Below are 19170 nucleotides of genomic sequence, written 5' to 3'. Positions count from 1 at the left end.
ACACTACTAGGTCTGGAAATAGAGAAATTCCCCACCCAGCTATGCACAGTGGTAGTAAACATATTAACTGCAGCTCGACTAATATTATATAAGTGGAGAGTGGATGATTCACCCAACCTGTCAGAGGTTGTACAACAAATACATTTGCAATGCTCAAATTAACATTTATACGCCGCTCGTAATGGTAGAATTAAAAAATTTAGACAAGAATGGAGACCTTGGATTATAACATAAAATGTCAAAATGACATTGTTTGCTAGCTTTAATGTTTTTGTGCCCCCCTTTATTAACCATGCTTTGCACTGTTAGTACCTAATGTAAGATGGTTCTCTCTCTCCCTTTCTTTTATTTACTAAATTTATCCACTGTTCATGTGCTGCAATACACATGCACAGTGCTGGAGGACATCCCTTGAAGGGTGAGTCTGTCATAAGGGGACCGTTTTCATAAATATTTGAGGAGTTTAATTCTTCTTTAACCTCTTCATGAATAAGGTAAAACAAATCCTAACACCTGAACACTACCACATACACATCCCTGCAACTACTTGGCATATCTAGGTGAATATTACCTGTTGTGTGTGTGTGTATTTTTATTTTATTTTATTTTTTTTTTTTCAGAACAAAAATTTGGTGGTGAATGATAATGGATATCTTTAGTTTTCTAACTGACATTGATATCAATTAAAAGTGTGTAAAGTAAGGCGCATATGTTCAGATTTAAATCTAAAAGAAATAAATATACTATAGTCTTCTTACTGCAGTCCCAAAAGGTGACCTAAAATAGTTTAGGCTAAGTTCACATGTAGGATTTTGGGAGGTTTTCTGCTCTAGGATCAGCTCAAAAAATGCCCAACAAGACAAATCCTATTAATTTTAATGGCCCCTGTTCACATCTGAGCGTTTTGAGGTTTTAAGCAAAACGCTGAAAGTACATGAGCTTCTTTTTGGGCAGATTACAGGCATTTTTAATTTTTTTCCACTGCCCACTTGTCAACCTAAAAACGCCTGTAAATGGCAACGCCAAGATGTGAACGTAGCCTTAGACACACTCTACCCTGTTAATTGTATTGATACCATTCCTTTGTTACAGAACGTAGCATGTTTATTAAAATTTGTTTTATTTTATTTCCCACATTTCAGCTGCAAGAACCAATGAGCTGGACAATGACAGGTAAGAAAATCATATGAAGATGACATGAAGCATAATGATGGCACTGTAGATTAGACAGTGCAGATATATAACTTTTTAAATCTATGCTACCCTTATTAAGTAGTCAGCAATGGAAATTCAAAAGTTGTTTTCACGTTAATGTACATGTTTGCAGAAAGCTGCATATAAAATGATCCAAGTCAGAGTTGGAGGCTTTTCTACATGTGAACCCTACATAAAATTATTTAGAATGGCTGCACTTAGAATTAAATTTGTGTCTGCTGTAAAGTTAAAGTAGAACCAAGGCAAAAACCTCCTTTTTTTTTTTTTTTTTTTTTTTAATTTATTTATTTATTTTTATTTGTTTTATTTTGGGTAGAATGAGGGTTACAACTTTTGTAAGGTCTTTGCCATCTGTCCCATAGGGTAGTTTTCTCTTCACTTCCTGTCCCTATAGCCAAAAAAGAAAGCAAGAGGAAATCTCCCCAAAGTAATCTAGTCTCTGGTTGTCATCAGAACTAGCATCCCCTTTTGGAAGATTTCCCCTCGATCTACTGTTAGTGTTGACCTTTTAATCTTTAAATCGTTAAAGCTTAAATTGCATCTGAAAGCATTGCAGTTCTTCTCTAACTTGGCCAGAGCAAAAGCTCAGGCAAAAATTTACTCTTCTAAAGACCTGCACAACACTTCACCTCAGTGATGGTGCTTCCCCCTGCATCAGAGCAGGACCCAATTTTTTTAACACAGATCTCTGCGTCCGATTCTCCTTGACACAACAAGCGCCCTACCAAACTAAGACCTCTTGCAATAGTGTTCCCTAAAAACTCAGCACTTTTAGACCTGCGGGCATTTTCTTTTTTACTGATCTAAATGCAGCCGATTTTGTTTTTAATGTACCTGTACACACAGGCACGTAAACATGCGTAGCGTATAGAGGAGCGGGGGAAAAAAAAAATCTATATCTGAGTTGTCAGTCGGTATGCAATGCTCGTATGTGGGTATGTATGTAAAATCTTAATTTGAAGAGGTTAAAATCCCATTCTGAGAGCTATCCTTTATATTAATCATGCATACACAAAATAAACACAAGAAATGTTGTTCAGGAATAGTACCGTCTGCAAGTACCCTATAGCACAGTGGTCCTCAACCCTGGTCCTCAGGACCCACTAACAGGCCAGGTTTGCAAGATAACTGAAATCCATCCCAGGTGATATAATTTGCTGCTCAGTGATTGCAGTACTCTAGTCTGCATCTCCCCAAGGTAATACTTTAAAATCTGGCCTGTTAGTGGGCCCTGAGGATCGGAGTTGAGGACCACTGATATAGCAGACTTCTCTGCAACTATGTTGCAATGTACAGACAGACAACATACACGTTAACCAGTTCTGCTCCAGAGCAATTTTTTTTTTTTTTATCATACATGTAAATATCTTTGGGGAAAAAAGTATTTGATCCCCTGGTGATTTTGTACATTTGCCACAGTTAAACAAATATCATGTGATATAAAAATATGCAGCTATCACCTTTTTATTCTACAGGGTCTCTACATTCACAAAATATACAGTGGAGAAAAAAACTGTATTTTCTCTTACGTCCTCTGACAGTCGCCACCCACTCATACAGTCTTCACCAATGGGTATTGACCTCTTATCCACAGGAGCAAGCTAGGCATAAGACTTGTTAAAAACAAAGCAATTTACATAGACACACCTGTAGGGGGCTGGCCCTTTGGTCCAATACCCCCCTGCTATCAGCCTTCCCAACTCCTTTTGTCTTCTGCCTAGTTAGGAGTGAGATAGGCTATCCCTTTGCTGGGGCTACATGTCTCAGCCTTCTGTTTTTATTACTTTTATTTTCAGCAAAAGTGCTTTCTTTGCACTACTAGCTTTTTATTTGTTCTGCGCTTAGTTAGTCGGATCTTCGGAAGACTACAGCGTTTGCGGAGCTGGGAATCGGACTGGTCGTCCTGGTACTCCAGGACAGAGGATCTTATGGAATCCCAGCCGGCCATCTAGCGTTTAGCGGGCTATGCGTGCGCCCTGGCCTAGCAAACGACCTGCCCCTGTCCTCAGGGGCAAAAGCCTGCGAGGTGGCTACCTTCCCGGGGATGCCTCAATATGCGGTTTTGACTGTGCGGCGCATCCTATTTCGGCTGACGGCTCTCCCGCCATCTGGGGTGGGGGGTTCCCGCGATACCGAGGCGCCCACGCCATATGGAGCGGTAAGTAACTTCTGTGTGGGGTCTCTGTTTGGGGATGACAGTCTGCTGATGTCTGTGCTCTCCCCTCATGTCTGTGTCCGGGGCTCTCATCCCTCCCGGTCCCTGCGGGGGCCTCTTGGCACATGTATCCCTGTGGGAGAGTCTGTGGGGGTCCCTATCCCTGTCCACTTTATCAGTGTGTTTGAGGGTGCAGACATGGCGGTACGGACCGATGCAGTGCAAAAAAATGCGGGTCCGCCATTTTGGGTATGGGCAAGCTGGTCTGGCCTCATTGTGGGCACTTTCTGCAGCTCTCTATGTAGTGTTTTTGGCGCCTTCGGGCGCCATCTTGTGTGTGGCAAGGTGTTCTTCTTTGCACATGTTTGGCGGCCATTTTCCCAGAGCCTCCCATTTAGATGCATTGGCAACCATTTTCCCTTAGACCAGTTCCTGTTCAGCCTCTAGTGGGTAACATCATATAGTTACATAGTTGCATAGTAGTTGAGGTTGAATAAAGACAATAGTCCATCCAGTTCAACCTGTGTAGGTGTGTGTGGCTGTAATCATCTCTGTGACGGAAGTGTAAGTGGGACAGAACGCACATAGAGAGCAGGAGTGCCAACAAAGCCTTTTATTGAACGGTAGCGGGTATGTTCACAAAGAAAGGGGCCAAACAAAGGTACCCAGGGTCAGACCTTTGGGTAGGACAGAGTTCCAGATAACAGGGGTAGTCCGTAACAGGGGGCTCCTGATAGAACGGGCAAAGTCCTGGCCAACAAGGGATTAGGCCACACACGGATCAGGGCAAACAATGAAGTGACAAAGTCCAGGCAGAGTTCTGATAGGCCCAGGGTTAATCCACTCACCAGCAGGAAGGTCCAGGGTTAATCCACACTCCAGATTGTAGGAAAGGACTAGGTAATTCCAAACTCCAGGTTGGCTGTAGGATTGAAGAGGCCCACAGGAACCAATAGGGGATTCTGTGTTCTCTGGCCGCAGCTCAGGGACACACAGTCTTCCAAAACAGCAAAGATGAACAACCCACAGGAGAGACTCTCACTCAGCTAAATATCTTAGGACTTGTGTCCCAGCAGGTGGGCCAGGCAACTCCCAGCCTGGCGTCCAGTTGCCCCAGCAACCAGCCCCGCCCCCCTCTACTCGAGCCCACACAAGGAATGTGTTCATTGTCCACAGTGAGCATGAAGGCGGAGAAGAAGACATTCAGGCACCTTGCTGGGGAGGGGAGAGGGACAGCACAGTGGGGGGGGGGGGCAGGCAAAGGAGTGAGCAGCCAGGGGGGAGAGAAGAATCCCATGCTGGGGAAGAGGGCAAAGTACTGGGGGTGCAGAAGAGAGGAAAAGAAGGGGGGGGGAGTAGGGCCGGTGACAATCTCTCATAGCCCTGAATGTCCTGATCCTTGAGATGTAAGTCTAAGAGTCTTTTGAAAGCCACCATACTTCCCGCAGTGACCACCTCTTGTGGTAGAGAATTCCACACTCTTGTAGCCCTAACAGTAAAGAACCCCCCACGTTGCCTGAGGTTAAAACGCTTCTCCTCTAATCGCATTGTATGCCCTCTTGTCCTCATGGAATCCCTTCGACTGAACAGCTTTTTTTCTAAGCTGGGATCCCCATTGAGATATTTATAAATTGTGATCATGTCCCCCCTCAGGCGTCTCTTCTCCAGGGAGAATAAATCGAGCGATTGTAGACGCTCTTCGTAATTAAGGTCCTCAAATCCCCTAATCCGTTTAGTTGCCCTTCTCTGGACTCTCTCCAGCTCCAACACATCCTTCTTGAGGACTGGCGAACAGAACTGGACAGAATACTCCAGATGCGGTCGGACCAGAGATTTATAAAGTGGAAGGATTATAGTCTTATCTCTGGAATACATCCCTTTCTTTATGCATGCTAATATTCTGCTGGCTTTGGCAGCTGCCGCTTGGCATTGCATGATATTTCCTAATCTATCATCCACCAAGACTCCCAGATCCTTCTCCATTTTTGATTCCCCCAAGTGTTCCCCCCCCTAACGTGTATTGTGCTTTTATGTTTTTAGTCCCCAAGTGCAAAACCTTACACTTCTCCACATTAAACCTCATTTGCCATGTCGTTACCCACTCCGTTATTTTGTCTAGGTCATTCTGTAGGATATCTGCTTCATGTTGTGCAGTTATTGCCCTGGCCAATTTAGTGTCATCTGCAAAAACTGATAACGAACTACTGATCCCGTCCTCAATGCTGTTTATGAATAAATTGAACAAGGTTGGTCCCAGGACTGAGCCCTGGGGCCCCCCGCTTACAACCTCAGACCAGTCTGAGTATGCGCTATTTTACTACCCTTTGGACACGCCCTTTTAGCCAGTTCCGTATCCAAGAGCAAACCCTGCTGACGATACCTGCAACTCTACGATATAGTCCCTTATCATCCCCTCCAGAAGTTTATATACTATTGATGTCAAACTGACAGGCCTATAATTTCCCGGGATATGCCTCTGACCCTTTTTGAATATCGGAATCACGTTAGCCTTCCTCCAATCCCCTGGTACATCTCCTGACCGAATACTGTCAGCAAAGATCAGGAACAGTGGTCTAGATATAACCTTACTGAGTTCCTTGAGTACTCTCAGATGTACGCCATCCAGGCCTGGTGATTTGTTTGTGTTAAGTTTATCCAGCCTTTCCCTGATTTCACCCTCTGTTAGCCATAGTGGCAAGTCCTGTGTATTACTACTAACCATACAGTCATGGTCCGTGTACCCCTCCTTTTCATGTGTAAAGACTGACGAAAAAAAAGCATTCAGCACCGTTGCTTTTTCAGTGTCCTCTGTAACCGTCCTCCCATCATCGTTAATTATGTGTGCAATATGCTCAGCCCTAGCTTTTTTGCTGTTGATATATTTAAAGAATTTCTTTGGGGTTTTTTTACTATCCTCCGCTATTTGTCTCTCAAAGTTGATTTTAGCCATCTTGATTTCGTGTTTACTTTTCTTATTTGCCTCCTTGTACTGCTCGAAAGCTGATACTGTGCCCTCTGATTTATACTTCTTGAAGGCCATTTTTTTTTCCCCTAATAAGTTTTTTAACGCTATGGTTTAGCCAGCCAGGTTTGGCTTTGTCTCTTCTAAATTTATTTCCCATAGGAATGCACTGCAAGATGCATTTGCTTAATATGTTCCTAAAGCATTCCCATTTATCCTCAGTGGTCAGTGATCCCAGGGTTTGGTCCCAGTTTACCCTTTCCATCAATGAGTACAATTTTGGAAAGTTTACCCTTCTGAAGTTTAGGGTTCTTATGATCCCCACTTGCCTTGTTATTTTGTTATTTACACTAAATGTGATCATCCTGTGATCGCTAGAGCCCAGGTAGTCCTGGACTCCTACCTCCGAGATTAGGTCAGGGTCATTAGTGATAAGTAGATCCAGGACTGCGTTTTCTCTGGTAGGGGAATCCACCAACTGTGACATGTAATTATCCAGTAAGGTTTCCGTGAATAGACGGGCCTTCTGTGAGTGTGTAGTCCCCTCTTCCCAGTCAATGTCAGGATAATTGAAGTCCCCCAATATGATGACTGATCCCAGTTTTGCCACTTTACCCAGTAGTGCTAAAAATTCCAGCTCTACCTCCTCCAATTCTTTAGGTGGCCTATAGCAAACCCCCACAATTACTTTTCCCTTATCTCCTTCTCTATGGAGTTCTACCCACACAGATTCTAAATCCATGCTCATCCCTTCCGTGATGTCACTCCTCTCTATCACCTTTACATTGTTCTTGACATAGAGACATACCCCTCCCCCTCTTTTTCCTACCCTGTCGTTCCGGTACACCGAATACCCTTCGATATTGGCCAGCCAGTCATGTGAGGGGTCGAACCAAGTCTCCGTTATTCCCACAAGGTCTATGTCATCCTCATGTACTAACATTTCCAATTCATCCATTTTATTAGCTAGGCTCCTGGCATTAGCATATACCCCTCTTAGTTTTACGGAATTAAAAACGTGATTGGTGGTTATGTTTATTCCTGTTTGGTTTGAGGTTTCCCTGCACAGACCTGCCAATTGATGTTGTGGACCTACTGTCGCTGCTGACCCTACAACTGCCTTCAGTCCTTTGCTCCCTCCTGACTGACTCTACTTCTGAGCCCTCCCCCCCCGTCTCCTAGTTTAAAAGCCCCTCCAACTTGGTGGCCATCTTTCTCCCCAAAAGAGCTGTACCGTCCCCATTAAGGTGCAGCCCATCCTTACTAAAGAGCTGGTAGCCGATTGAGAAGTCAGCCCAGTTCTCCAGGAACCCAAACCGTTCCTTCCTACACCAATTCCTCAGCCACTTGTTAAGTTCCCTAATCTCCTTCTGCCTCTCCTGTGTGGCTCGAGAAACCGGCAGTATTTCAGAGAAAACCACCTTGGAGGTCCTATTCCTCAATCTATTACCTAAGTCCCTGAAATCGTTCTTTAGGATCCTCCACCTACCTTTAACTTTGTCATTAGTGCCCACATGCACCATGACCGCTGGGTCATCCCCAGCCCCGCTCAATAATCTGTCTGCCAGATCTGCGATGTGCCGAACTCGGGCGCCCGGTAAACAACAAACTGTTTGGTTCACGAGATCTTTTTTAAAGATTGCCCTCTCTGTCCTCTTGATAATTGAGTCCCCAACTACTACAACTTTTCTAACCTTTCCTGAGTTACGGCCCCCCTTCTTCCTGGAGCCGTCCCTCCCCTGGCAGCTGGGGGAGGGCACATGCTCCAGCACTGCCACCCCTGAGTTGATATCCCCCTCAACCTGCAGCTCGGGAAATATGTTAGGGTGTACCAACTCAGGACTGGCCTCCCTGACACTCCTCCCACTAACATTCCTAACAGTCACCCGGCTGCGTACCTCTGCTGCTTGCGTCTTTGCGTCTCCTCTACTCCTCCCTCCTCTATGCTGGCCCCTGCCAGCGCCTGATGGGTAATGTCCAAGCTCCTTTTCAGGTTGTAGATGCCACGCAGTCTTGCCACTGTGTTCTCTAGATCCACGATGTGGGTTTCCAGAGCACCAAGTCGCTCACATCCTGCACAGCAGTATTCGTCCTCGATTGGTTCATCAAGGAACACATACATGCCGCAAGAAGTGCACTGAGTGGCATCCCCAATCCTGTCGGACATTATTACCCACTACTCTATGGGGATAATGTTAACGACCTGTTATTCCTTACCTACACTACCTCTATCTCCCCTGGTACTAAACCTGGGGTACTCCCAGTCGCTAATATACTCACCAGTCGCAAGGATACTCACCAGTCGCAAGGATACTCGCCAGTCGCAAGGATACTCGCCAGTCGCAAGGATACTCACCAGTCGCAAGGATACTCACCAGTCGCAAAGATACTCACCAGTCGCAAGCTACTTCACCAGTCGCAAGCTACTTCACCAGTCGCAAGCTACTTCACCAGTCGCAAGGATATTTACCAGTCGCAAGGATATTCACCAGTCGCAAGGATACTCACCAGTCGCAAGCTACTTCACCAGTCGCAAGGATACTCACCAGTCGCAAGGATATTCACCAGTCGCAAGGATATTCACCAGTCGCAAGGATACTCACCAGTCGCAAGCTAATTCACCAGTCGCAAAGACACTCACCAGTGGTAAGGATACTCGCTAGTCGCAAGGATACACACCAGTCGCAAGGATACACACCAGTCGCAAGATACTTACCAGACTTCCCAGGTACTCAGTCGCAGAGACAGTCAAACAGCTATTGATTTCTCACAGAGCTCAGTCACACAGCTTTCTCCCTGTTTGCAGCTGCTGCCTTACTCACAGCTGCTGCCACAAACACACACTGGGACGGATGTCTCCTCCTCCTCACTGAGCACGGACGGTCTTCCTCCTCTGCTTCCAGACACTAAGGAAGGCGGTTTCCGACCTCCACCGCCGCTCTCTGCCTCGGTTCCTGCACCCGGTATCCTGGTGCGGTTATTCACGTCCCTGCTGCTGCTGTCTCTCCCTCTGTCCTTCTAGCGGCTCCCGTCCTCCACCGCCGCTCAGTTGCTAGTTACCGGTCCCTGCACCCGCACCCCTTGTGCGGCTTCCCATGCACGTGTCCCCGCAGCTCCTCTTCCTCCTCGCACTCAGCTCCCTTGCCGCACGCACACACACAGCACACCACTTCCGGTCACATCACTTCCTTTCCTGTATGCAGAGATTGTTTCCAGCAGCGTGGTAACACTTCTGGGGGTTCTTTTTTGCTGGTTTTGGGGAATATTCTTCTGTTTTCAGTGCTTTTCCCATCTCAGGGGGGTACCTTAGTGTAATCCTTATTGCGGCCCATTGGTGGGTCGCCGCGGTCGCGTCTTAAAGGGCCAGCGCCATAGTATTTTTATCATGGAGTCCCAGGACTGCAAATTCCCCAGAGCCTTGGTGAATGATTCAGGTACTCCTGCATTTTCACCTTCTCTTGCTGCTGCACTTGCGACTTTAGCGTCCAAGGTGGATTTATTGATGTCAAAGCGGGGTTCTAGAAAAAGAGCTAGGGTTTCACTATCCTCTGAGTCTGATATGGTTGCCCCCCGAGGTGTCTCAGTCCTTTCATTCTGATGTGGAGGTGGAGGGAGAGGATGATCCTTCTCCTGAAGCGGCTAAAGAACGCGCTGCTGTGTCTGCGCTTATTGCTTCTGTTAAAGAGACACTACATTTAGAGGATGAGCCCAACCCACCGGGTAAGCAGTCTTCCTTTGGGACTCGCAGAACCTGGAAAGCAGCACAGGTGTTTCCTTGTCCCGCTGAGTTTCACGAAACAGTGAACGAACAATGGCGTAATGTAAAGCGCCCTTTTTGTGGTACCAAAACTGTTTCAATACTGTTACCCTTTTGCATCTCCTATGGATTCGCGATGGACCGTGTCCCCTAAAGTGGATCACACGGTGTCCAGGTTGAACAAGGCCACTCTCATGCCCTCGGAGGATTCTCCGGTGTTCAGGGACCCTACGGATAGGCTGGTGGAATCTCTTACTCGCCACACGTATATGGTGGCGGGTTCTTTACTGAAGAGGGTGGTCATAGGAAGCCCTGGGCGGGCAAGCAAAAATCCACCCACGCCGGCCCGGCGGGTCCTTCCGCCTCCACCTGAAGAGACGCCCTCACCCATTACAGGGGTGGGGGGACGTCTGCGCGGTTTCCTAGAACCTTGGCTGCTCCGGGTTCCAGACAGGTGGGTTCAGGAAAACATTTTGTCAGGATACAAGAACGAATTCCTTTCGCGGCCAGCGGACAGATTCTTTCCCTCAAATCTTCATTTGACCCCAGATCGGTTGCACGATCTTCATCGGGCGGTTCAGGATCTCCTCGCCCAAGGGGTGGTCGTCCCGGTACCTCATCATGACAGGTTTCCGGGGTTTTACTCAAATCTGTTCACTGTGCCCAGGAAGGAGGGCAAGGTACGTCCGATTCTGGACTTGAAAGCTCTGAACCACTTTGTGCGGGTTCAAAAGTTCTGCATGAAATTCCTCAGTTCGGTGGTGGCCTCCTTAAGTCCAGGAGATTTCCTGGCTTCCATCGACCTCAAGGATGCGTATTTACACATCCCCTTATTCACGGGTCATCAGAGGTTCCTCCGATTTGCAATTGCGGAGGATCACTATCAGTTTGTGGTGTTACCTTTCGGTCCCGCTTCGGCTCCAAGGGTGTTTAGTGCTGGCTACTGTTCTGGCCCTGTTGCGGGCGCAGGGGATTGCGGTCTTGGGATATCTGGACGATCTCCTGTTAAGATCGAGTGCCAGCCCGAGTCTCTTACGCAATCTGTCCACTACCGTTCAGACACTCCAGGAGTTCAGGTGGACCATCAACATTCAGAAGTCGACCTTGTCCCCTTCTGTTTGTCTCCCTTATCTGGGAATGGTCCTGGACTCTGCCCAAGCAAAGGTTTTTCTGCCGGAGGACAAGCTCCGGACTCTACAGGACGAGGTCAGGTTCCTCTGGGACAAGGATTCTTCGTCGCTCAGGGCCTGCATGCGGTCCCTGGGGTTGATGGTGTCAGCCTTCGAGGCAATACTGTTTGCACAGTTCCACACGTGATCTCTTCAAGAGGAGATCTTGGCCAGGTGGGACAGGCATCCTCAATCCTTGGAAAGGAGGATATCTTTAAGTCAGAGAGGATCTTCTCTGGTGGCTCCTGTTACCGGCTCTGACGGAGGGAAAATCCTTCCGCCCATTGTTGTGGACGGTGATCACCACGGATGCCAGCCTGTCAGGCTGGGGTGGCGTTCTGGGCATTCTGTCTACCCACGGCACTTGGTCTGAGGAGATATCCTCCCTGCCAATAAACATCTTGGAATTGCGAGCGATCAGACTGTGCTTGCGCCGTTGGTCGGATCATCTTCGGGGCCGCCCTGTGCGGGTCCAGACGGACAATGCCACTGCAGTGGCTTACATCAATCAAGGGGGCACCAGGAGTGCCCGGGCGGCCCAGGAGGTGACCAAAATTCTGTCTTGGGCCGAGACGCACATCCCCGGCGATTTCGGCAGTTCACATTCAGGGTGTGGAGAATTGGCAGGCCGTTTATCTGAGCCGCCAGACCCTGCACCAGGGAGAATGGTCCCTACACCCGGAGGGGTTTCAGATGCTGTGTATGAGATGGGGAACCCCGAATGTTGATCTGTTCGCCTCTCGGCTTAACAACAAGGTGGGAAGGTTTGTGGCAAGAACGCGCGATCCTCTAGCAGTCGCCTCGGATGCACTGGTGGTGCCTTGGAATCAGTATCGCCTGATTTATGCCTTCCCTCCGATTCAGTTGTTGTCCAGGTTTCTTCGCAGGTTGGTCTCGGAACTGAAGTTGGTGATTCTGGTGGCCCCAGACTGACCGCGCCGGTCTTGGTACGTGGGTGTTGTACAACTGGTTGTCGAGCCTCCGTGGCGGTTCCCGTCTCAGGGGCCGATCTCCCATCCTGCTTTATGGTCGCTGGCTTTAACGGCGTGGCTGTTGAAAGCCAGGTCTTGAGAAATCGGGGTCTTTCGTCGGCAGTCATTCCTACCCTGCTCAAGGCTAGGAAGGCCTCATCCGGTAAGATTTATTACTGTACCTGGAAGGCTTATTTTGCCTGGTTTGAATCCAGGGGCATTCATCCTCACTCCTTTTCGGTGGCGAGGGTTTTAGCCTTCCTGCAATCTGGTGTGAACCAGCGCCTTGCGTTGATCACGATTAAGGGCCAGTTATCTGCACTGGCGATCCTTTTTCAGCACCCCTTGGCGTCAAATTCTTTGATACACACCTTTATTTAAGATGTGCGTCATTTGGCTCCTCCTCGGAGAGCACCTTTGCCTCCTTGGGACTTGAACTTGGTTCTGTCCGTTTTGCAACGTCCTCCCTTTGAAAACATCAGGGAAATTTTCTCTGCCTCTGCTGTCACGAAAGGTTGCCTTTCTGGTGGCGATCACATCTGCCCGCAGAGTGTCGGAGTTGGCGGCCCTGTCTTGACGCTCCCCTTACCTGGTGGTTCATAGGGATAAGGTGGTCTTGCGACCTAAACAATCTTTCTTTCCTAAGGTGGTTTCTGATTTTCACCTTAACGAGGATATTGTCTTGCCTTCACTATGTGCGAATCCCAAGCATCCTAAGGAGTTTTGCCTTGCATCCCTTTGATGTTGTCCAGGCGATCAGGGTTTACCTGTCCTCCACTTTATCCTTTAGGAAGTCGGATTCTCTTTTTGTCCTTCCTGAGGGACCTCAGAAGGGTACGGCTGCGTCTGCGGCAACAATTTCAAGATGGATCAGACGGACGATTGTACAGGCCTATTCGCTTAAGGAACGGGTTCTGCCCTTCCCTGTCAAGGCACACTCTACCAGAGCGGTGAGTGCGTCATGGGCCTTCCGGCATCAGACTTCGGTGGCCCAGGTGTGCAAGGCTGCGACTTGGTCGTCCGTGCACACCTTCTCCAAATTTTACAAACTTGATGTTCTGGCATCTGCAGTTGCCTCCTTTGGCCGCAAAGTTCTGTGTGCGGCAGTACCATGAGGGGACCCTGGCTTTGCCGGTCCCTGAATGTTGGGGTTGTTTTCCCCTGGTTTATATGCTTTCCTGGGTTGTTGCTTCAGTTGAGCTTTTTTGTTACCCAGAGGGTTTACCTTTCTGTTCAGATAAGGTTCCTTTCTCTGACCTGGGTTCTGTGTTGCCTTTGTGACGGTTGCGCTTCCCACCTCTCATGTCTACACTGCTTTGGGACATCCCATTGGGGAAGACTGTATGAGTGGGCGGCGACTGGATGTAAGAGAAAGCGGAATTTTTGTAAAATCTTACCGTAAAATTCCTTTCTCAGAGTCCTCTGCGTCCCCGCCCCTCTTTTGGGGTTTTATGGACTTTAACTGCTTGCTACCAAACTGAGTTGGGAAGGCTGATAGCAGGGGGGTATTGGACCAAAGGGACAGCCCCCTATAGGTGTGTCTATGTAAATTGCTTTGTTTTTAACAAGTCTTATGCCTAGCTTGCTCCTGTGGATAAGAGGTCAATACCCATTGATGAAGACTGTATGAGTGGGCGGCGACTGTCAGAGGACTCAGAGAAAGGAATTTTACGGTAATATTTTACAGAAAATCAGTTTTTGTACTTACCGTAAAATCCTTTTCTCTGAAGTTAATCGACAGACGCAGCTCCATATTTTCTTGGACCATTGGGTTATGCTCCTCCCATCAGGAATAAGACACTAGGCAGGAAAAAGCTTTACCACGCCTATGGGGGCTGCCCCTGCAGGCATAACCCCACACACTGTGCTCTAACCTCTAGTTTTGTTGCAAGCAGTGTTTTGAAGACAAAAAAAACCCCATTCACTCAGAAGCAGAGGGGCGGTGCTGCGTCTGTCGATGAACGTCAGAGAAAAGGATTTTACAGTAAGAACAAAAATCTTGTTTTTTCTCTCGGTCATCGACAGACCCCACTCCATATCTTCTTAGACCATTGGGGTATCCCAAAGCAGCATTTTCATGAGGGGTGGGAAGACAACAGAAAGAAAAACTTGACTCCCCAAAGGCTAAACGTAGCCAACCAGGTAATATGGAGCTCAATCAGGAAAAACTGGAGCTCACCTAGATAAACATACACCCTCAAAGGGAACAAACAAGAGTCTGTTTAACCACTTTAAGACCAGAGGATTTTGCTGCTCAATGACCAGGCTACTTTTTTCAACTTGGCACTGCGTGACTTTACTGACAATTGCGCGGTCATGCAATGCTGTATCCAAACTAAATCTATGCCCTTTTTTTTTTTTTACACAAACAGAGCTTTCTTTTGGTGGCATTTGATCATCTCCTGCGCTTCTTATTTTTTGCGATATTAATAAAAAAAAAGTTAAAATTTTGCGAGAAAAAAGGCCATTTTCTGCTTTGACTGTTAAAAAATATCCAATATATTCACCTTTTGTCATTTATTTAGGCCAAAATGTATTTAGCTATATGTCTTTGACAAAAACATTCTCAATGTGCATATTTGTATTGGTTTGTGCAAAAGGTATAGCGTCTACAAACTATGGTGTAAATACTGGAATTTATGCAGCTTTTACTTTGACTACCTATCTCAAGTCTTGAAGTGCTAAAATGGCAGGGCAGTACAAAACCCCTCCAAATTACCACTTTTTAGAAAGTAGACTTCCTAAGGAATGTCCTGAGAGGCATGTTGAGCTCATTGAATATTTAATTTGTTTGTTACAGGTGTTTGAAAAATGACTTAAAGTTGTCATTGAAATGATATATTGATCACGCTTGCCATGGGTATATGTATAATTACACCCCAAACAGATATTCTGCTGCTTCTCCTGAGTACAGGGATACCACATGTGTGAGACTTTTTGGGAGCCTAGCTGTGTACGGGACCCCGAAAACCAATCCCCACCTTCAGAATTTCAAAGGGCCAGAGGCATATCCCGGGAAATTATAGGCTTGTCAGAAATTACTGGAGGGGATGATAAGGGACTATATCGTAGAGTTTGCTAAAGACAACAACATCATTAACGGTAATCAGCACGGGTTTACAAATGGGCGTTCTTGTCAAACCAATCTCTTAGCATTCTACGAGGAGGTGAGCTGTGAGCTAGATAGGGGCAGACCAGTGGATGTGGTGTACTTGGATTTCGCTAAGGCGTTTGATACAGTTCCCCACAAGCGCTTAATTTATAAAATAAGGTCTGCAGGTATCGACAACAGGGTTTGCTCTTGGATACGGAACTGGCTAAAAGGCTGTGTCCAAAGGGTGGTAATAAACAGCGCATACTCAGACTGGTCTGAGGTAGTAAGCGGGGTGCCCCAGGGCTCAGTCCTGGGACCAACCTTGTTCAATTCATTCATAAACAACATTAAGGACGGGATCAGTAGTTCTTTATCAGTTTTTGCAGATGACACAGAAGTGGGGGACCCCGGAAGTACACCTTTTTGCCACCGAAAACAACAAAAAAACGGAAAAAAATTTCTCGCTACACCAAGAAAAGAACGCACTGGGCATAGACGCCCTGGGATTCCCCTGGAGGTTCAATCTGGCATATGCTTTTCCACCAATCCAACTGATCCCCGGAACAATCAGGAAAATCCGCCTGGAAAGGGCAAGGGTGATTCTAATAGTACCCTTTTGGCCGAAACGGGCATGGTTCACCCCACTACAGAAAATGGCAGAATAAGATCCCTGGATCCTGCCGGCTCAGAGTGACCTTCTGGCACAAGGGGGGGCACATCACCCTCACAGCCAGACGCTAAAGTTGGCAGCCTGGATCCTGAACGGAACATTCTTCTGAACAAAGGACTGTCCACCAGGGTCACGAAGGGCCTGCTCCAAAGCAGGAAACCTGTGACCAGGAAAATTTATAACAAGGTATGGAAAACATACAGATCAAAAATGGAACCCAATAACAGGAACCTGAGTGACATCAGCACTGTGTTGGATTTCTTCCTAGACGGCCTTGACAAAGGTTTTGCGATAAGCACACTCAAAGTGCAGGCAGCAGCTCTGTCAATCTTCTTGGAAAGACCCATAGCCGAAGATCCTCTGGTGAAGCGGTTCTTCAGATCCATTGAAAGATCCCTGCCCAGCAAAAACCTCAGCGTGGCCCCTGGGATCTAGCACTGGTATTACAGGCACTCACCAAAGTCCCGTTTGAGCCTATAATGGACTGCAATTTGAAGAACCTTACCTTGAAAACGGCCTTTCTGGTAGCAATCACCTCCACTAGGAAAATGAGTGATCTACAGGCCCTTTCCATCAAGGAACCCTTTTTGGCGATCTTTACAGACAAGGTTATCCTCAGGATAGACCCTCTCTTACTTCCGAAGGTGTCCTCGACATTTCATCGTTCACAAGAAGTAATTCTTCCTTCATTTTGCCAAAACCCAACCTCCCCGGGGGAGGAAGGTGCATTCTACATTACATAGAAGTCACCAAAGAGGTCAGGAAGTCATCCAGCTTATTCATTCTTTTCGGAGGCACTCAGAAGGGTAAAGCGGCCTCAAAGTCCTCCATAGCCAGATGGATCAGAATGACCATCATTGCAGCCTACACCGCTCAAAACCAGAGTTTACCGACCGGCATCAAGGCTCACTCCACTCGAGCCATATCCACATCTTGGGCAGAAAAGGCTGGGGCCTCAGCAGATCAAATCTGCAAAGCAGCCACCTGGGCCAGCAACTTGACGTTCGCCAAGCACTACAGGGTCGATCTGGTCTCCGCCCAGGATCTATCCTTTGGTCGCGAAGTTCTACAGGCAGTAGTCCCACCCTAGGTACACATCGTTGGGATCTCATGTGACCATCCTGGAGGATGACTTGGGAAAGTCTGAGTTATTACCTGATAACTCCCTTTCCAGGGATCCTCCAGGACAGTGGACCCCCGCCCTATTGGTTGGTAGACTATGTCTATAGTATGTTGGGCTATTCGCCTAAGCTGTCCAGTTCATCTTTTAACAACTGAGGGGCAGCCTGATGGGCGGCCTTTTAAACCTAACTGCGCTTGTGTTTCCTGTAGGAGGAGGAGCCATCTCTCATGTGACTGTCCTGGAGGATTCCTGGAAAGGGAGTTATCAGGTAATAACTCAGACTTTCGCCTTCGTCATGGTGTCTCAGGCTGTGGTAGATTGGGCCAAGGTGCTCAGACTCTCCTTTGTGGCTTATTCCGCCCCTCCTGCTACTTTGGAGATGGTGGACCAGATTATTCAGGCTGTTCTGTTCCTGTGTGACGCGGCCTTGGATGAGGCCCCTTTAGCCGCACGACTGTCTGCTGTCGCGGTGCTAACCCGTCATTTGGTATGACTGAAGAGCAGGTCGGCTGACCAGACTTCCAGAAAGACGGTGTCTGACATCCCTTATGTGGGGAATCGCCTTTTTGGGGACTCCCTGGACGAATTGGTTAAAGGGGGTCACTGGGGGCAAGAGCACTCTGTTGCCCCAGAATCCCAAGGGTATGTTTTTCTGCGGTAAGCGGGGCCCTTCCTTTAAACCAAATCAGGGGTCCTTTTGTGCTTTCAAGGCACAGGACAAGGGCAAATCCTTCAAGGGCCATGGTGGCCAGAAGAAGCCTTGGGCGGGCAAGTCAAAAGCCGCCCACGCGGGCACGGCGGCCCAGTCCGCCTCGACCTGAAGGGACGCCCTCACCCGTTCCAGGGGTGGGGGGACATCTACGTGGTTTTCTCGAACCTTGGCTGCTCCGGATTCCGGACAGGTGGGTTCAGGAAATCATTTGATCAGGTTACAAGATCGAATTCCTTTCGCGTCCAGCAGACAGATTCTTTCCCTCAAATCTTCGTTTGCCCCCAGATCGTTTACAAGATCTTCATCGGGCGGTTCAGGATCTCCTCGCCCAGGGGGTAATCGTCCCGGTGCCGCATTGGGACAGATTTCGGGGGTTTTACTCGAATCTGTTCACTGTGCCCAGAAAGGAGGGCAAGCTACGTCCGATTCTGGACTTCGCTTCGTGCGGGTTCAAAAATTCTGCATGGAATCCCTCCGCTTGGTGGTGGCCTCCCTGAGCCCGGGAGGATCAGTTTGTGGCGTTACCTTTCGGTCTTGCTTCGGCTCCAAGGGTGTTTACCAAAGTGTTGGCTCCTGTTCTGGCCCTGTTACGGGCACAGGGAATTGCGATCTTGGGATATCTGGACGATCTCCTGTTAAGATCGAATGCCAGCCAGTGTCTGTTACGCGATCTGTCAACTACGGTTCAGACGCTCCAGGAGTTTGGGTGGACCATCAACGTTCAGAAGTCGACTTTGTCCCCTTCTGTTCGCCTCCCTTACTTGGGGATGGTCCTGGATTCCGCTCAAACAAAAGTCTTTCTGCCGGAGGACAAGCTCCGGACTCTACAGAACGAGGTCAGGTCCCTTAGTGACAACGAATCCTCATCGCTCAGGACCTGCATATGGTCCTTTGGATTGATGGGGTCGGCCTTCGAGGCGATACCGTTTGCACAGTTCCACACACGATCTCTGCAAGCGGAGATTCTAGCCAGGTGGGACAGGCATCCTCATTCCTTTGAAAGGAGGATCTCTTTGAGCCACCAAGCCAGAGAGGATCTTCTGTGGTGGCTCCAGTCTCCGGCTCTGACGGAGGGGAAATCCTTCCGGCCGTTGTTGTGGACGGTGGTCAGCACAGACGCCAGCCTGTCGGGCTAGGGTGGCGTTCTGGGAAATTTGTCTGCCCAGGGCACTTGGTCAGAGGAGGAATCCTCCCTGCCAATAAACATCTTGGAACTGCGAGCGATCAGGCTGTGTTTGCTCCGTTGGTTGGATCATCTTCGGGGCCGCCTGTGCGGGTGCAGACGGACAACGCCACTGCGGTGGCTTACATCAATCACCAAGGGGGCACCAGGAGTGCCCGG

At 48.2% G+C, this 19170-nt stretch overlaps 1 protein-coding gene across 1 annotated transcript in view; it reads left to right on the top strand.

Moving 5' to 3' along the window:
- Positions 1–19170, top strand: part of RETREG3 (reticulophagy regulator family member 3) — a 497032-nt gene that overhangs the window by 183412 nt on the left and 294450 nt on the right. Inside the window, exon 3 of the mRNA XM_082272543.1 lies at positions 1143–1173. Coding sequence (XP_082128669.1) covers positions 1143–1173 — 31 coding nt within the window. The remainder of the gene's footprint in view (positions 1–1142; positions 1174–19170) is intronic.

This window comes from Pelophylax lessonae (genome assembly GCF_965119305.1).
Source record: "Pelophylax lessonae genome assembly, chromosome: 11".
In the NCBI taxonomy this organism is placed as follows: domain Eukaryota; kingdom Metazoa; phylum Chordata; class Amphibia; order Anura; family Ranidae; genus Pelophylax; species Pelophylax lessonae.
The sequence above is the reverse complement of the archived record's forward strand: the minus strand, read 5'-3'. Positions and strand labels throughout refer to the sequence as shown.